The sequence below is a fragment of the Abramis brama genome, assembly GCF_963993115.1.
Source record: "Abramis brama genome assembly, chromosome: 21".
Classification (NCBI taxonomy): Eukaryota; Metazoa; Chordata; class Actinopteri; order Cypriniformes; family Leuciscidae; genus Abramis; species Abramis brama.
In genome coordinates, this window is record NC_139983.1 from 10,378,125 (window position 1) to 10,398,481 (window position 20,357).

The window sequence follows — 20,357 nt, forward strand, 5'->3', positions numbered from 1 at the left end:
CAAGCAGAGAGTTTTGAACACTGGCTGGTTATGTACTTGCTCAAAAATATACATTTTAACCCAAAAAAGTTACGGACTGCAGCTTTAATTATAAAATTATGTGATTTAATTTACTTTTAATGCTTCAGAACATGTTTTTAAAGTATAATAAATGTATTAATGTAACATAACATATAAATAATTGTATTAATAATATAATAAATAATAATAATATATAGTAATATCATACAGCAATAATTTTAGATCACAATAATATACATTATAAATGTTATGCTTTAGAACATGATATTTCTATTTATTACATTTATAAATAGATCATAAATAAATGTATATACTATAATATATAAATCATTTCTTAAAAATAATAAAATAATACAATAATATTGGAAATTATTCAGCTATAGGAGCGATAGACAAAGAATAATAAGTCAATAAGAAAATAACTAATGCTTCAAAGACTATCAGGGAATCTTTCTTGCAATTTCAACACAACAATGCAAGCAATGTATGTAATGTATTGGCTAACCAAATGTTTAAATTTGCAATGCATAAAAACACATGCATATGTGAGACAGTGGCGACGCAGCACCGGCCAAATAGAGCAAGTGATCGTTCTGTTAACTGGCCTGAATCCCTTTCTCCATCAGCACATCTTTACTGCCGAACACTAGCATATCAACGTTTGGTCTCTGTGACTTTGTGCAAACATTTAGTATACGCACACCGAAATGGCCAGCCCAGATTGAACATGCGTTGACAAATTGCAACAAACTGCATTCATGCAATATGTGGTATACATTTACAAGTAGGCCTAGCAAATGCTGTTATCCAAAGTGATTTACACATGAAAAAGCAACAGCATAAGTGATTCACAAGTTGTTTAACATTTTATGAAGAAATATCAGACGCTAGTTGTTTACATACAGCTCTCGTCTACACACTGCTCCAGGGCAAATTGATTATTCATACGTTCAAACAAACCAATATCGCACCAATTTCTGATTCTTTAATGCTAATATGCCATGTGGGACAGATGTAAACGTCAGAGATAGGTCAGATGAGTTGTCCTACTGCAGACAGGGATTACAGTACACGCATTCATTCATTTCTGCAGGATTATGTTCTGATGGAGACCGCTAACCCCTAACCCCCCACCCCGTCCTTTCCCACTGGGCCCGTCCTGCACAGATGGCTAGTGGGATTTTACCTCTCTAATCTCTTTTCTTTTCATTCCCTCTCTCTGTCTTCTCTTTTCATTTCTAAAACGCTCATGAAATGAATATGCTGAGTTGGAGAAAAGGGCACTGAAATGACTTTTTTTGAGTGTCTTTTGCCCTCCATTCTCATTCATTATTTCCTCTCTTTGCCCAACTCCATGATGATTTTGTCTGATCAAATTCCTACAGATTAATGGTCACCGACTGCATACAAGCCATTTTTATGTTGAAAAAATCACCTTTATTCTCTTGGACAGTCTTGCCAAGACTAAATAAACCTGTAAAATGAATAAAACTTTACCAGACATCAAGATGTCAAAAATCCAGGTAAATCCAAATTTATTTCCAGCAACTATAAAAAAAAAGAATAATTGATATAATAAAAAAAAAAGGATGGAGCCTTACAATTTTTTTTACAGAAATGGTATCAGATAGCATGAGCAACAGGCCGATTCATAAACTGGTATTTGGCCACTTCAGATTATTGAATTTAACTGAATATAATACACACACACACACGCATGTTTTTGAAAGAAGTCTCTTATCATCACCAGGGCTGCATTTATTTAATCAAAAATTGTTTTCCATTTCTAATAAATATAAAAAAATAATTTATTCCTGTGTTGCAAAGCTGAAAAAGCTGAAATCAGCATCATTACTCCAGTCTTCAGTGTCACATGACCCTTCAGAAATCATTCTAATATGATGATTTGCTGCTCAAGAAACATTTCTGATTATTATCAATGTTGAAAATAGTTTTTGCTGCTTAACATTTTATACACCCCTACAAATCCATATGGTAAAATACCACAATTTGATAAATACCATGGTACTGAATAATTTCTGTATATCCGTCTGCTATAATATGCAATAGGCGCCTCCAAACAAACCTTCGAAGATTTTTTTTTTTTTTTTTAAATAAACCTTAGTAATACCATTATACATGTTCAAAAAAGCTTAAACAGTTAATTCACACTTTTGGTCCTTTTAGCCTTAAATGTGCCATCTATTTATCTAGTTATACCAAGCAAGACTCATGTTTCAAGACCATTTAAAATGTAAACAAAAACAAAAGTGATGACAGCACCACAATATTTGCATTCTGAATTGTGATTGGTCATGTCCTTCAATCTATTTAACCATATAGCCACCTTTACAGAAAAAAGAAAAAAAAAGATATGTTGATTCTCTTTCAGAGACTGAAAACAAATCACATGCTAATTGTCAAGCCGATGGCAAAGTGACTCTGATGCTAATTTTATTACACAGAATCTAGCATGCACTAGCATAAACACTAACTATGACTATAAAGAAACACTGTGTGGCCTATAATTAAATAGTTCAACTAAACAGCCTACACTAGAGTAAAGCGTACCATGAAGCGTCCTTTCAGCGTAACACTTCTGATCCATGACCAGGAGCGGCTTATCCCAGACTACAGGATGATCACTCAAAACGCCTCAGTCCTGAGAGCTCTCTTTTCAAAAGAATCAAAAATCAATATCAAATAATACACCAGATACAAAAAAGCACAAACAACAATACGCAAACATATGGACACACCTGACCTGGAACACTCTCATACGGTCTGACCGTGACACCCATCGCCATGGCTACATAATCCCTTCTTACTAGAAAGGAAGGTCTTTTGCCAGGGTTGCCCCAGCATGTCCATATATAGACGCAATTAGTCTTGGGGGCATTTGGAATGACTATATATGGTAAAGGAATAAGGATACAGGCTCTTTTCAGATCAGTTCATTGAGATGTATTAGACCGTAAGAAACGATACATTACGGTGTATGTGCATGCTTTCTAAAAGAGAGAGCACAATAATACTAATTATAATTAAAAAAATAATAATTCAGAGCAGTCGTGGCTATCAAAAACAGGTCACCTAGCAACACACAATTAAGGAATACCCTGCGAGCCCGCTGTCTACAGCCTGTCCATTAGCAGACGAAATTACTGGCTAAACAAACAACCATCACCCACATGCAAATGACTTTGTTGTGCATAAGAGAAGCGCTCATATTCTGCTCGAGACCGCTTGCCCACTGGGGGTTTTCACAGATGTTTAGGACATGAGCAATGTACTCTGACTCTATCCAACCTGAAACATCTGGAGTCAGAGATGACTAGGGCACTGGAGAAATGGTTTCATTACATGGAACGAAAGCCAGCTAAACCCATTAACTCAAGTGAGACGGCAGAGGTGTAACAGAAGCAAAGGGAGGCAAAAAGACACCGAGGGAAAATGGAAGCCTTTGAAAGAGAAACGAAACGAGAGGATGCATGAGATAGACAGGAAGCCGTGGATTAGAGACTGTCGTAAAAAGAAGAGTTAAAAAGATTATGATGCTATCTGTCCTCTATTCTAGGGATGGTCAACCAGTCCTCCAACAACTGACTTGCCCATGTACACAAAAAAACCCCACATTTGCACTATAATGTTGTAGATCAGCCAAGTTTTTATTTTACTGGATTATCCAAAAAAAAAAATAGCTTAATAATGGTTATCTAACATTTAACACCCGCCAACCCGCCAAATGTGGGTGTATTTCAGTGTACTCACTCGTTTCATTTGCTTCAGATGAATATTGTTGGTGTTACAGGGTTTGGATTTCGGCATTGGATTGCTCATAATTTTACTCATTCCCACAGATTTTGTGCTCACACCCAAAGTGCGCGCACATAAAGCCGCCTCTCAGTACTAAATTGAGTTATTTTTTGCTGCTTATTGCGCATAAACAGTCGAATACACACAAAATAATGTCTAAATGCTGGTCTTGTTGAGTATACACGTAAACACAGTGAGATATATTTACTTTTAAATGAACATAAACAGTTACACAAAAGTGCATGTGCAACAGTATAATGGATCTGTGAATCAGGTCTTAAAGGGACAGCAGTAAAAAAATCTATATGGCAGATTTTCCCCATGTTATCAATGTCGAAATTATGGCCAGTGAAAATGCTGAGTGGCTAGAAACTTTGGAAAACCACTAGCCACAGTGGCTGGTGAGCAAAAGCTGGTTAAAGTCAAGCCTTGAGTATAATAACTTCTACCGAGATTTTGGTCATACTGCCCAACCCTACTGAAGCCGCTCGCTAACCAGGCACTGAACCAGGCAGCCTTTAATAATGTTTATCACTGCTCATTTCTCTCCCACCCCAGAGGCTCTCCAATCATATCCATACACTCTGATTACCATCACCACAATGTGATTAGCCTGACTATGGTGATGTGTTGTTTAATTTCCTGGCGGGGTCTGACACTGCATCTCCATTTCGGCTCAAAGTAAAACTCCCTGCGCTGCCTCCCCTCCCCCTCAGTGCAGTCATTGGGCATCGTTCTGAAACAGCCAATGTGGGCTGGAAACTGTCTCTTACACCAGCTGCACCAGGTGGGATTCAAGAATACAGAAATTTGACACCATAACCCTTTACAGTCTTTAGCACTATCTGCAAAACATGCACGTGCATCAACATCAGTCCTGCAACAACATTTGAATGAATCCCACAAAATATACTGTATATTACTGCATAATGCAAAAATCCTAAATAGACTTAATTTTATTTTGTGACATTATTTTCTGTTTACATTCATTCTAATTAAGCAAATATCGCTTAATGTAATGCATCTGAGCCATTCAATTGTGAGATTTCTTTCTTATCAAATGTGCAATTGATTCTCATTAAATTACTGTTTTACAATGTTTTATTTAAATTAACATAAAAGCAGATTGACAAATACTATCAAGACATACAAATAATTTACAATTAAAACAATGGTTTTGCATTTCAATAATGAAAAGGCTATTTTTTGCATTATGATAATTGCTTTGCTTAAATGTCGTGTAAATAATGTCCCTCAACTGTAGATGAACTACATGTTCAGTTATTTCTCACATTGAAATTTCCCATTGAAGTTTGTGCTTGGCAAAGACCGTAAACTGTCACTCTCTCCCTTGTGCTGGTCCAGTCCATCATTCTGATCTTGCCTATATATGCCTCAAAGTGACAATTCACATCAAACATGTATCAAGTGGCTCTACCACTAACTGACAGGCTACACTTCACTCACAGTATCTTAGTCAAACAGATCAGCAGCGACGGGCAGATAGTGACAGAGGTTTAAACTAGCAAAGACAAACCATGAGAATAAAAAATAAGACATGTCACTCCAAATTAATTTTGAGACGCCTACAAGAGAACATAAATAATATTAAAGCAATGTAATATATAATTCCAAGCCATAAAAAAAACACAGTCTAACATTCAGTGACACCCTGAAGCTGATAATGGATAATACTGCATAAATGTGACTGACAAATAACATAACAGGCCACTGAACCACATGGCAACATAATGAAAACACATAATTACTATGTCACTCATTGTAAAAAAGAAAGTCCAAAGTAAGTTTACTTTTAAATGAGCTTGTGCTAGACAAAAAAAAACAATATTCAGTGGTATGCGGTTCTGCAATGATAAGGTATAAAGATGATGAGGGATGACACGCTAAATAATAACTTTTTTTTCTTTTTTTCTAATCCTTTATGTACAAAAAAAGCTGCATCTGATCTGGAACAAAACAAAGCCAAACTAGCTCCAAAAGCTTTGATCTGAAAGAATAATCTATAATAATATAAGATGAGTCTTGCTCAACATTAGACAAAGGAAGGAACAGGGATGATATCTCAGTACTGGATGGTCTGATAAAATCATTAGCAACTCAATTCACTACTTTTTCAGCAACAAAACAAAGAGCACTGTTTATTCTTCAAAGGAGGTGTATCTGTGTAGCACTTCTAAAAAGTGAAGTTCAAAGGGAAAAATGTAACTTGAATCAATGAACCTACAATCATATGATTCAGACACACTCAATCTGACACAGACAGTTAGGAGCTGAAGCACTAGAGAGGGTGGAGGAGGGGAAGATAGGAGAATGTGAAAAAGGTAATGGAAGAGGGCTTTGATTTACTTGTGTCCGGCGATGCCATAGTGGAGACAATGACCGGAGGTCCAGTACGCCGGCTGAGCTTCTGATTAGCCGGACTCACACTTTGACCTGGACCGGCACTACCAACAGGTACTAGGGCTCCGTCTGAGGACACTCCAGCCCTGCGCATTACTTGTGGGCTTACATGGGGACTGGGCATGGGAGACATCGTGGCCAAGCTTCGATCCCTCTTTAACAACTCCATTGGTACAGTATAGTTGGTTGTGTATGCCTTCGGAGCTTGCTGGGGTGCCAAAGCAGGCATGGTCATTGGTTGGGGAACTGCAGGCAGTGCTGGCAAAGGATGTGGCATTGCATGGATTGCCATTTGTGATGGCATTACTGGCAGATGTGATGGTATGCCTACGTGTTGGGACATTGCAGTCATATGTGACATGGACAAGCCAGTATGCGGATTGTAGCCTGACAATGGGCGAGGCTGGACTGGAACCACAGAACCACTGTATGCTCCTGCAGACCTGGCTCCAGGATACCCACTGGTCTGGTCTAGAAGCTGCTGGGAGGGAGCACTGCTGGGTCTCCGACTATAGCCCTCACCCATCCTTGCAGATACAGTCTGCATTGGGGTAGAGGGTGGCTGCATATACTGGGACTCCAAGCCCGGAGTCAAGGGCGGCGGCTGGTGCGCATAAATGTCACTCCGATGGCTAAAGCTGTTGGATCTGCCACGTACTGGGATACCACTGGGATGCGGGGGGGTAGCAGGAAGGATTTCAGGTGGTCGTTTGCAACTAAGCACAACACGAGACAGAACCCTGGCTTGGCCCAAGTTGGGGGCCACTGAACGCACATCATTTTCCTCCATAACAGCCAACATTGCAGTGGAGTCAAAGCCCTGTTGCAGCAGAGAAGTGATAGTGCTTTCCGAGAGGCCCTCTTTTTGCAGCAATGCCAGAAACTCAGGGTCTGCATTTTTTTTAGGGTCTACAGGAGCCACTGGGGTCTGAGGGACAGTGGGAGGAGGAGCAGGAGTAAAAGGCTGAGCAGGAAGTTGTGGTAACAGAGCAGGAGTGGTTACAGGGGCAAGGGCGGTAGAGGGAACTGGAGTGTAGACAGGATTTGGAGGTGCCATGGGTTGCACATGTGGACCTTGCTGCACTGGCTGAACCTGTGGTACCTGCTGAACTTGCTGCACTGGTTGCATTTGCTGCACTGGCTGAACTTGCTGCATTTGCTGCACTGGCTGAACCTGCTGCATTTGCTGCACTGGCTGAACTTGCTGCATTTGCTGCACTGGCTGAACCTGCTGCATTTGCTGCTGCTGTATTTGTTGTTGCATTTGCTGCTGCGCTTGCTGCTGAGCTTGCTGTTGCGCTTGCTGTTGAGCCTGTTGTTGGACTTGCTGTTGCTGCTGTATGGTGTATGGTGAGGGGTTTTCCAGATGCATGACCATACCTCGGGTAGTTCCATCCATTCCTTGAGCAGCTGGATCAACCACCAGGCAAGTGGGTGCTGGCTGATCAATCGGCCTTCCGTTAACGTCACTGTAATGGCTAGTGAGAGAGGCAGGTGGCTCAGTACCGTAACGGGGAGAATTTGGCTCCATTATATAACGAGCTGGAGATGGTGCTCGGCTTGGAATGCGCTGCCCATCCTGCATCATTTTTGTGCCAGGAGTAGCAGGTGGGGGTCCAGGCAGGGATGTTTCCCTATAAATACGACCCATGTCATGAGAACTTGGAGGTGGGGGAGGAGGCATGCCAGGTGTTGGGGCAGGCCGACCTCCTGAACTCTGTTCCCACAGTTGCCGAGGACCTGCCATCATTCCATAATGTGTTGATGACCTATTGAGAGAATGAGGTTGCTCTCCACGATAGAAACCGTCTGTTGGCCGAGGTGGCATGCCTGGGTCTTGCTGATAGTAGTCATGGTGTGGCAGGGAACCACGGTTAGCCATGGAATGTCGATCGTAATGGCTGTTCAACTCAGGAACGGAGCTTTTTCTTATGTTACGTGGGTCTGGACGATCCAAATAACCTTGGTTGTAAAGAGATTGCTGGTAGGAGTCTGGCTCCCTTTTCAAATCGAGGTCAGGAGGACGCACTCCAGGCGGTGGCTCGTACCATCCCCCTCCTGTATCTGCTCCATAGCTCAGCGAGTTGCGTCGACCAGCCATCCGGGCCTGCTGCTCGTAAACACTGTCACTGCGCTCCCAATGACCCTCATTCCCACCCAGCGTGTCCCAGCTCTGGGAGCGGCCGATCGGCAACTGCTTACTGGAGATCAACATGAGGAATAGATATACCTTACTCACAGGGAAGAAAAATGAGAGAGGTTTTCCTTTAAGATCCTAGTTGCAGGCTGATGTCAAGTGGTGAAAGGAAGGAGTATGGAAGAAAAAATTTAAACAGAAGATATTGCTTTTCACCTGAGGTCCAGTTGTAATTTCTGTCTCCCGTCTCTATCACAGTGGCAAGGTCTGGCTATCAAATGGCTCCTCTTGCTTGGCGACCGGTGAATAATTAATCTGGGGAATACTGCTGGTGGTGATGGAAGCAGGAAAGAGGACACCAAGCGCTCTCACAAACAACGTTGGTAGGTGAAGCCTGCCTGACTACTCCATTCTGGCAATGCAAAGCGACAAGCATGAACAGACAGAGGGAAAGAAAAAGAGAGAAAACGGAGAGACGGGAAGGAAAATTTTAACAAGGGGAGGGTTGGTGTGGGGGAGGCAGGGGCTTGTGATAATCCAGCGAAGCTGATCCGCTCCAACTCCAAACATTTTACTCATTCAGATTGCTATGAGGGATTACAGACCAAATAAAGCCAGCTTAAATCCACTCTTCACCCTTGTGACGTCACATTCAAACACACACAAAATGTGTCCCTGATGATAATGAACACAATGAAATCCCTTTGGACAGGAAGTCAGGAACACATGCTGCCGCAGACACACTTACCTGAAGCCAAAGGTCAAGGTGGTCTGTGTTTCTTTCAAAAGCCTAGCCAGCTGGCATTGAGCAGGAGGTCTTTGCTGGAGTCCAAGAGGTGGGCCAGTGAAACTAGTACAGATCTAATGCAGCAGGGCAATATCGTGTAGCACTGTCAGGAAACGTCAAATCCTGATTGAACAGTAATCCTATGATGGACCAGCAATGCCTGCAGAGCTATGCAAATGCAGAGATCCAGGATCACCACTCATCTATTACATTATGACCCCAGCTGACACCAGTGCAGCTATATGAACCACTGCCTCCAAATACCATGTACAGCACACCAAAAATGAGGTCATAAAACGTATGGATCACAATACTGATGCAAAAAAAAAACAAAAAAAAAACCTTCATTACTACAGATCTGATGCAAATTACGATACCGCTTTCCGTGAGCATTACATAAGCAGGGCTTTTGGTAGCCCAAAATGAATTTAACTAGACCAAATAAAAAAAGATAGAAATTTGGATAGGAATGGCGGTCTGCTTTTTTTGTGTTTTCCCTTTTTCATCCTGGTCTGTCTATTTTGGCTGAGTAGAACTGAAATACCAGCATAAATCCATGCGCCTATTAACATATTCACACACAGTCAGCAATTTTTGCAATTTTCTCTACTGCACATCCAATCTCTATCACTTAGCAAAAGTAAATTATATGAGAACAACACTCATTTACAGGGGATGGCAGTAACAATTGTCTATCCCAAATGTCAGAAGAAGAGAAGGCGAGGTGGATGCAGCCAGAAGAAGAGAAGTAAACACACACAAGCCAAGTAGCATTTGCACTGCAGACAAATCAGCATGATCATAAACTTTCGTGATCATATTTTTCCTTTAAATAAGTCAAGAGAGCAACAACACGAATCAAGGAAGGAATTTTACTTCACTATTTAAGATAGCCCGTTGGGAAGGGCGGTGATACATTTTGGTTGCCAGACGTCCCAGTGCTAATGCTACTTGGCTTGTGTGTGTGTGTGTGCGTGTGTGTGTGTGTGTACTTCTCTTCTACCGGCTGCATCCACCTCGCCTTCTCTTCTTCTGATTTTGCGAGCCATGGTAAGGATGCTATAATTTCTTAGAAACATCAGAAACATGTCAAAATTTACTCACTCTTATGCCGTTCCAAACCTGGATGACTTTCTTTTTCTGTGAAACACAAAAGAAGACATTTTTAAAAAAAATGAGAGTCAATGGGTCCTAATGTTGTTTGGACCCCAGTGTTCTTTTAAAATACCTTCTTTTGTGTTCTGCAAAAGAAAGAAATGCATACAGGTTTACAATGACATGAGGCTGTGGTAAACTATGACAGCATTTTCATTTTGGGTGAACTGTCCCTTTAATATAACAATGACCCTGTTTATGTTGAATAAATGTCTAAAAAAAACAAAGAAACCATCACCCCATGTTTTGCTATTCCCCACTGAGAAAGCATGGCTATGTTATTAAGATAAGCATTCTAAAACCCACAGGGGGTGAAGGGGGAAATCTGGGACATCAAATAATACTACAATATCAAAAGCCTTGCAAATATGTGTTTCATGGAAAACATTCCAACAATATGAACGCTAACAGTTGAATCTTGAGTTTTTGGTTTAGAAAGATCTTTTTTGTGAACAGATTTTGCCCACCTGCCACTGAAACACTCCACCCAAATCCTTCCTGATCCCCACAAACACCAGAGAAAGAGAGATGGAGAGAGAGGGCGAGAGGAAGACTTGAGAGGATAAAATTAATAGGGCATATTCTCCAACTATTCTTTGCCATTGTGATCCATCCTGCATTTTGATATCGTCTAAAGCAGTGCACAGTTTTAAAGTGACTTTCCAGCACTAAGCCTCGTTTTGATCATTTCACTATTATAAAACGGACTTTGATGCCTGTAATACAGCTAAGGCGGGAATTTCACTTTGGCTTTAAACCTGTTGTTTAGAATTAACAACACCAGTATACGTTACCATTTCCAGATTGCAAACAAGTCCCAAGACCAAATATAGCTTCCTTGTCATAAGTGACCCAATTGTATACTCTACAAAGACACGACACACAAAAAGTGCTAAACTTGGGAGATTCGACCCTAATAACTAATTTCAGAATTTATCATGTTGCTGAGATAATGGCACGAATACTCTAATAAGCATAAAAATACATAGACAAAGCTTTTTGCGTTGATGCCTTACAAGTTCACTTGTTTTTGGAACAGAGAGTATGTAATACAGCCAAATGAAATCAAATGAGTCTTTCCTTCTCTTTGTGACTTTTGCTTTAACACACGCAGAGAGAGGATTATATTTGGTTCTTAAATAACTGCAACAAATTGACCAAAAAGAAAAACATCATGGATCTGTACAGTTACATCACAACAGAAAAATCAAGGAGAGCAGTATCATGGCAACAGTGTCTTTTTAGTTATCCTTCTGCAGAACTTTAAGGAACAAAACAGAGAAAGACCGGGAGACAGAAACAAAGGAAAAGAGAGAGAATTTTCATAAATCCTTTGTGCCCGAGAGACTGCGACTAATCTAATACAAAACCCCGTGGGATGTTTGGCTTCAACAAGCGTCTCTGCCTATCTGGGAATACATGTGTAAGCAATTTTATACATGACTACTAATACAAGAGCTCTTTGAGGGTAACAAATTCATAAAAAAAAGGATATGAAGTGATTAAAAGCAGAATGCGGTGAAATGAAACATTACTTTGACTAATTTACTCTCTTTTTTGTTCAGATGGGAGTTCTTAATGTGGTATGTACTGTGTGCATATATTTTCAAGTTGCTTATAGACTGAATGTTCTAAGTATGCGCCTCAATTTGTTACACCAACAACTACTCACCCTGGATTAAAAGAAATGTTCAGTGAATTAGTTTTTATTTTTCAAGATTTTTTTATTAGCTGTAATTTATTTTTATTTCAATTTTATATTTATTACATTTTTTACGTAAAATAATGTATTTCAGCTAGTACGTTTTTTACGTTGAATATTTTATCTAATATTTATATTTTATTTTATTTCAAAATTATTTTAATTACAATTTTTTTTAATTAAATCCTCTGCGCTTCCACGTTCGTCGATACGTCATGCGTCGGGTCAGAGGTCACTCTTTCACTGGAACTAGACTCACGTACGGCCATTACCGGAAGACAGTGATTATAGTTTATAAAGGGATAAATATGGATAATTGTCTTACAAATTTCGCTTCAGAAGGCCTTTATTAACCCCTGGAGCCGTATGGATTACTTTTATGATGGATGGATGTGCTTTTTTAGGCTTCAAAAACTCAGGCTCTGTTCACTCCCATTATAAAGCTTGGAAGAGACAAGATATTTTTTTTTTAACATAACTCTGCCGTGTTCGGCTGAAAGAATAAAGTCAAATACACATAGGATTGCTTGAGGGCGAGTAAATTATGGGATCATTTTCATTTTTGGGTGAACTAACCCTTTAAGCATTTACTTGTCATCTATACTGTAATAATCTGATTGAATAACCTAATCTTCCATTATGATCACAAGAGCCGCAAAGAAAATCTACTTATTGAGATGACAATATCTTTTCTTCTCAGCAGCAAAGCAACCCTGGTACATGCACACATACAGAGCTACAACATTCAGTGCAGTGCAGTCCAATTTATAACCACTTCAGAGACCGTTTGTTCTACTATTGAACAGCTAGTGCAGAAAAGAGCAGCATTTTTCTTAGACAGCTGACAGCGCTCTATTCAGACATCTCACTAGAACATATTCACAACCTGACTTCCTCATTTCTCTCTTCCATTTCTTCTTTCTGCTGATTTCTCCTCTGCTAGCAGAATTCCCTCGGGGAATCCCATCGCAGTGCTGTAATAAGGCTCTTTTTTATGAAGTAGAGCGGGAGACTTGACATTTCTTCATTATAGGAGGTATACTTAAGAACTCGGCTTTTCCAACTCTGGGAAAACGAGTCGGCCGTTTAACGAGCCAGCGGCTGCAGATGTGATGACTGCAGTCTTTGTGCCGGAGCTGTAGGGAATATTACTACGACTCAAGTTTCTGACACCTGAACTTTCAGACTTGAGCTATCTCTTTGAAACTTTACCTGGTGGTTAATGTGTCACACACTTGCACTACTTGGAAGCACTATTTAACTTCTGTGATAGGGGACAACACAGCACAATAGCTAAAAGTCCTTCAATGAAACACTACCTAGAATGATTTACTGATCTTCAAACAACTCCCAGAAGAAACTCAAAATGGGATTTTATGAACATCATGCTCTTTTTAGATGTTTCAAGGGTCTACATGCATGTCGAGTCAAAATTACTGGAAATCTCTACTTCATCAATCTGTGAACTAGGGCTATATCAATCGAAATAAAACAAAAATCATGGCATTAATTGTGCAATTATCAAATCGCGAAAGTGGTTTAATTTAATAAATGTATGCGCTGTTTGTTTCAGAGTAAAGTACAGCACTGTTAAACAAAAAAAGCTTGATGGTTTAATGTATGAAAATGAATGAGTCAAGATAAATATTAGTATTGTCATTTTACAAAAGTAGAGTAAAATATTATTTTCTTAAATACTAAATGTTTCTAAATGTAAAAATAACAATAATATTTCTCATTTTATTTAATAAAATAAATAATAATACAAATTATTATTAAAAAAATCACTGATATATTAATCACAAAAAAAAAAAAAAGCATTTTAAAATCACAAATCACATTATTCATCAGAAATATCGCAATCGGTAGGGCTGTGAAGTGATTAATAATTTCCAAAATAGAAGTTTGTGTTTACATAATATATATTTGTGCGTACTGTGTATAATTATTTTGTATATATAAATACACACACATGTATGTATACATTTAAGAAAAAATTGTTATTTATATATAAAATATTTATATTCATATATATATATATATAGCAGTATATACATGCAAATATTTTTTTTTAATATATACTACATGCATGTGTGTGTGTGTATTTCTTTATACAAAACAATTATACACAGTACACACACATATATTATGTAAACACAAACTATTATTTTGGATGCCATTAATCATTTCACAGTCCTAAATTGGATCCCCCCAAAAAAAATCGTGCAGCCATACTGTGATCGTCTACATACAAACAAAATTACTTTATTGGCTGATGCAAGTATGCATGAGAACTTGTCTTTAAATGCAACAAGGTCAACTAGCATAGTATTAAAGGAATGTTCCAGATTCAATTGTGTGTTTCAATTTAAATTGTTCCCTAGCTTCTTTGAAAAAAGGCACAATGTGATGCATTTCCCACTGAAACAGGATTATTCAACAAGAAAAAAATGTGGGACGAGACGAATCAACTGTCAAAACTGGCCATTCCGTACCAGAATGGAGACAGATCGAATACACCGCCTAATTAGCTATTTGGCTATTGGTTAACATTATCCAATGACGTCAGTTGGAAAGGCATGTTTTCATTAAAGATTACAAAGGCAAACTACTTTTCTTTGAAATAATCCGCACAGATGAATCAGCAACAATAAAACCAGAAACATGCAAGGTATGGTGACTTTAAGACATCAGACTTGCTATACTATACACCGAGAACTACTAAAAATGACCATAACATAAAACAAATAAACATTTCAGCGGTCTGTAGAGCCAATCTCACATCTGAGAACTACACCCTTTCAGACCTAAAAACCAATGTCTCTCTGGCCCTTCCTCTTTGTACATAGTGTAGTTTACAACATCCCCGGAGGCACATTTTCCCTCCTCGGTTTCCTAACTGTGGGCCTAATTGATGTGCGAGGAAGAAAACGCACGCCTGCCAGATCAACCGCATTCAGGAGTCCCAGCGAGGGGGTCCGGGAGCCAAATGCAAACTTTTATACGCTTATAATATCAGGCAGCCGAGAGATGCCAAACCATGGAATGGATGGAAAACTTTCCCAGCGTTTGGGGATTATGGATTGATTGCATGTATGTGTGCGTCTGTGCATATGTGATACGGGGTTTAAACAGTAATTTAAGTTGCTGCTCTATTAGAGGAACATTGCATCATCATGACTGATGTCAACTTCATGTGTTTCGGAGTAAACGTACATTCGTTTCACCAGTTACTCTTTTGGTTTTTTAATCTGCCTCTGATGACTCTCAAATGGGACCAATAAGATCATTTTGGGAAGCTGGAAAAACTTTCTCAGGAAACCCGAGATGACATCATTTATCACACATGCCCACACGCAAACACACAGATTCTAACAGCGTTCGACAAACTAAAGTTCTTCAAGTTGAGTAGAGCTTAGAAACAACACACTTATAAAAAACAAAGTACAAATATAAACTACAATATTACCATAGTTTTTTAGACATGGGAGAATGTTAATATCATGGCTTTTGGACCAGAGTCATTTCTACCAGGTTTCTTGGAGTGCCATGTAAATACATGGTGTATTTATATACACAGACACACACTACCATTCAAAGGTTTTTTTAGTTGTTTTTTTTTTACTTTTATTCAACAAGGACGCATTAAATTGACCAAAAGTGACAGTATATAACGTTTTTATAATCAGCACAGCTGTTTTCAACATTGATAATAATAAGAAATGTTTATGGAGCAGAAAATCATCATATCAGAAGAATTTTTGAAGGATCATGTGACACTGAAGACTGGAGTAATGATGCTGAAAATTCAGCTTTGCATCACAGGAATAAATTCAAATAGAAAACTGCTGTTTTAAATTGTAATAATATTTAACAATATTGCTGTTTTAACTGCATTTCTGATGAAGAAAATTTTTTTAAAATTCAAGCCTTGGTGAGCATAAGAGAGTAAAGAGACTTAGAAAAACTCGTACCGACCCCAATCTTAAGCTGTTGTGTATAAAGAAAAATCATGGTATAATTCCCAGTACCTGGCAATACAATTTAACCATGGTAAAGTCAGTATTGGTTTTGTAAGTATATGTATGGTAATTAAGTTTCATGGCATATAGCGAAGCAGCATTATCACCACGGTACTGAGACAGTACTGTACTTCGGGGACACGTCAAGACTTCTTACCCTCACAGATTTTGTCCAGTCTTTGCCGTTTGACCTTGTGTTTGTCAATCAAAGCCATGCCAGTTCTGTTCTCCTCGTCTGCTGTTCACTGAGCTTAGCAACAGGAAACTACAGCCCCCAGAATCCTCCAGTGGGCATTACGCCACCGTACACCTGCACAGAAAGACACAGTCAAGATGAAACCAGTGGACAACTGGCAAAATGACATGTCAGACACTAGAGGGAGCCATGATACTACGGTATTCAAATTAGAATCAGTTTCAAGCTTTCATTTGGCTGGAGAAACAACAAATGAATAACTTAAATATTAAAGCAATATTCTGCAAAGAATTTTGCATTCTTTGCAAGCTTTAAAGACAACATAAAGCTGCATTGATAAATCCTTTAACTTAAATAATGTGAATATTCACAAAATTCAAAAACGTTGGACAATGATGTTACTAATGGTACTAAAGCAAGCAGGGACACATTTTTATGTATTAATACTACCTTTCAAAATTTGCTAATTTATTTGTATTTTATTTTTAAAGAAGTCTCTTATGCTCACCAATGCTGGAATTATTTGATTAAAAATACTGTAAAAACTTAAATACTGTGAAATATCATAATTTAACAGACAAGTTTTCTATTTGAATATATTGAATGTAATTTATTTCTATGATGGCAAAGCTGAATTTTCAGCTTCATTACTCCAGTCTTCAGTGTCACATGATCCTTCAGAAATCATTCTAATATGATGATTTTCAGACTTCATTAAAAAAAAAAAATATTCATTTGTGTTCCGAAGATGAACAAAACTCTCATAGATTTGGACAGACAGGAGTAACTTTTTTTTAAAACTTTCTGTAGTAAAAATAGGGTCAATTTCATGTATTATTTAATTCTGACTAGACTCTAAAAACTAGGTGACTGGAGTCTGTAACTTCAGTTCAAACCAGTACGATTTTACTGTTTTGTTGGCCCTTTGGGGTTTAAAAACAATTTCTTTTAAATCAGAAAGTGTCGGCGCAGGGCTGCAAGTCTCCCTCAATCAGAGCGGCAGCAGATTCAGAGCTGAGAAACAGACACAAACAGACTTCCAGTCCCACGCAGAGACAAACCCACCGAGACACATCTCGCTTCAGTGATTTAAGAACCGGTGCCCTCTCACTCAACCTGAAACTGATCAGAGCACGCGCCACATACATACACACACACACACACACACACACACACACAGCCATCCTACAAAAACATGACTCAATTTCAATCCTGCTGAAGGACAAATATCGACTCTCCAGACAGAAGAGGACCCCGAGAAAGATGTATGATGGATCTTTTCATAAAGGCTCTTTCATAACAGATCGTCCTCAATTAAAGAAAGGCTTCCTGCATTTCACAATCCTCATCTTTTTGAGCGCTCCCTCCCGTTCCATCTGTCTTTCAATGATCTCTGTAAATACACAAGCATGACTGTGGCATTCATTGCACTACCTTGGCCTTGGTTGTCTGTGATTTTTTTTCAAACAAACAGAAATCTAAACACATTCACACACACACACACACACACAATCTGTTCTGTGGATCACATAGGTCAGCAAAGTCTCGCCAGCTGAACGGGTAATCTGAAAGATCTGAACTGGTAAGGCAGCAACAATAGTGTGTGCATGAATACGCACACATTTCTTTGCCTTTGGTGTCACAGGAGGAGGTGAAAGCGAAACCACTGATGATAATGTGTTTCTTGAGCAGAAAATCGGCATATTAGAATGATTCCTGAAGGATCATGTGAAGACTGGAGTAAAGGTGTTAATGGTTAATAAATAATCATAAGTGCCATTTCATAAGCACAAAAAGATCATTATTCCATATTCTGTTAAAAAATGCTCTATTAATTAAGCAAGGTCATCGTGTCCCCAAGGCAACCGTCACTTCCTGTGACCAGTATTCAGGTCAGAGAGAAGGACGACGCAAACCTGCCATAGAAACACTGAGCAAGACTGTTTGCAGTACAATCCCACACAAAAGCAAACTCTGACAGTAGCCTATACATTTATGATTAGCAACAGATGAGTATTGAGCAGAAAGACTATTATATGTAATTCTATTTAATTAATTAACCAACAAAAACTCAACTAAAGAGCTGCACAAGTGGTTACAGTTCGAGTTGTAAATCTTGATACGAGAAAACACCTATCAGCGACACAAAGGCATCAGCTGTATCCACTTCAAAGTCCTGTGTTTCTAAAAGCACTCCTTCACACAAAGCATGAATTACATCTGCTCCATTCACAAACCTGCTGCTTTGATTCAGCTGCACCTGTGCGTGTGTGTGTGTGTGTGTGTGCGTGTTATGACAGCCGCATTACTCTCTAGTGATTGATGTTTGCGCATTTCGTCCCTCATGTTTATCCTGCACAATAGACACATTTACACTGACCTCACTTCATTTTAATATTCACTGAGCGTTATGCAAACCCGAGCTGTTATGGGAATGTACTAATTAAACGATGTTTTGATACTCCACTCTTTCAGTGTAAAACTCTCTCACTCACTTTTTCATTAGTGTGAATCACACAGAAAACTGCAATGCCAAGGTCATATTTCAAAAACTAAAAATAAAAGACTTTTTTTAGCCTATAAAATTGGAAAACTTTTTAAGCAATAAAGTTCCATTGCTTTGTGAAATTTGTATTTAAAAACAAGCATAAACAAAAAAAGAAAAAGGTGTATATCGCGATTAATCAATTTGACAGCATTATTATTTATATATACAATGCCCAGCCATTATTTTTTTAATTAATTAATTAATTAATTTATTGCTGTTTGGATTTAAAAAGGCAAATGCTTAAGAGTCTATGATTGGTTCATTATTGCAGTGATTATTATGTTTCTATCATGGCAACAGTTCTTCTAACCCTAATTGATGGAGTGTGTAGCTTTTCATTTCTTAAAGGAGAACTCCGGTCAATTTTAACATTGAGCTCATTTTTTTGTACATTTGGAGTGCTGTCAGTACAGAGAACAACGACAAAAATCGGTGTTGCCTACACCGTGTTATCCTCTTTTTAAAATTTGCACCCTGTTGACTTCAATGGGGCAAGTTTTAAACCTGCTTTTAGCCTCTTAACATCCTTGATGTGTCATTACAAGTGCACAGCCAATGTGAGTGATTCCTTCAGAGTGAACACGGGTGAATCTGACTGCAGTAGATGTGAAAGATATGAATAAAAATGAAGTTAATTTGGCCAGCGCTCATACCTGTATTTATTTCCTGTTTTCGGTCGAAGTCCACAGTAGTCGATTGTCGAGTTCTCCACTGTTGCTTAGTTACCTATGATCACGCGCGTGAACTCGACAATCGACTGTGGACTTCGACCGAAAACAGGAAATAAATACAGGTATAAGCGCTGGCCGAATTAACTTCATTTTTATTCATATCTTTCACATCTACTGCAGTCAGATTGACCCGTGTTCACTCTGAAGGAATCACTCACATTGGCTGTGCACTTGTAATGATACATCAAGGATGTTAAGAGGCTAAAAGCAGGTTTAAAACTTGCCCCATTGAAGTCAACAGGGTGCAAATTTTAAAAAGAGGATAACACGGTGTAGGCAACACCGATTTTTGTCGTTGTTCTCTGTACTGACAGCACTCCAAATTTACAAAAAAATGAGCTCAATGTTAAAATTGACCGGAGTTCTCCTTTAAACAACCATGTAGGAAGACACATCATGGCCATATTCCAGGATGACAATGTCAAGATTCATCAAGCTCAAATTGTGAAAGAATGAAGAATCATTTTCACACATGAATCGGCACCTCGGAGTCCAGACCTTAAATTCATTAAAAGTCTTTGGGATGTGCTGGAGGAGACTTTACAAAGTGCTGGACTCTTGCATTCTCAATACAAGATCTTGACGAAAAATGTATGCACCTCTTAATGGAAACAACATTTATTTCCATTTATTTCTCTATATTTGTCGCACTGAATTTTTTTTAAGATGAATTTCAATACAATGCAATAAGGAAAATGTGCGCAATTCATATGAAAATAATGTAACAAAAACCAACTAGTCCTGATTTTGATTTTGAACTAAACATCCTCTCCAAAACGAGCACTGAATTTCAAACTTCCGTGCGACTGCTCTCAAGATGT

At 38.7% G+C, this 20,357-nt stretch overlaps 1 protein-coding gene across 5 annotated transcripts in view; it reads right to left on the reverse strand.

Moving 5' to 3' along the window:
• The window catches only part of ctbp2a (C-terminal binding protein 2a), a 51,922-nt gene that overhangs the window by 21,564 nt on the left and 10,001 nt on the right, over nucleotides 1-20,357 (reverse strand). For 4 of the 5 annotated variants that reach the window (XM_084096969.1, XM_084096970.1, XM_084096972.1 and 1 more), the window contains exon 1: nucleotides 6,205-8,815. In XM_084096969.1, the coding sequence (XP_083953095.1) occupies nucleotides 6,205-8,473 (2,269 nt within the window). In that variant the 5' untranslated portion in view covers nucleotides 8,474-8,815. Of the gene's footprint in view, nucleotides 1-6,204; nucleotides 8,816-16,218; nucleotides 16,372-20,357 lie in introns of those variants that run through there. The other variant, XM_084096973.1, reaches the window with a different exon arrangement.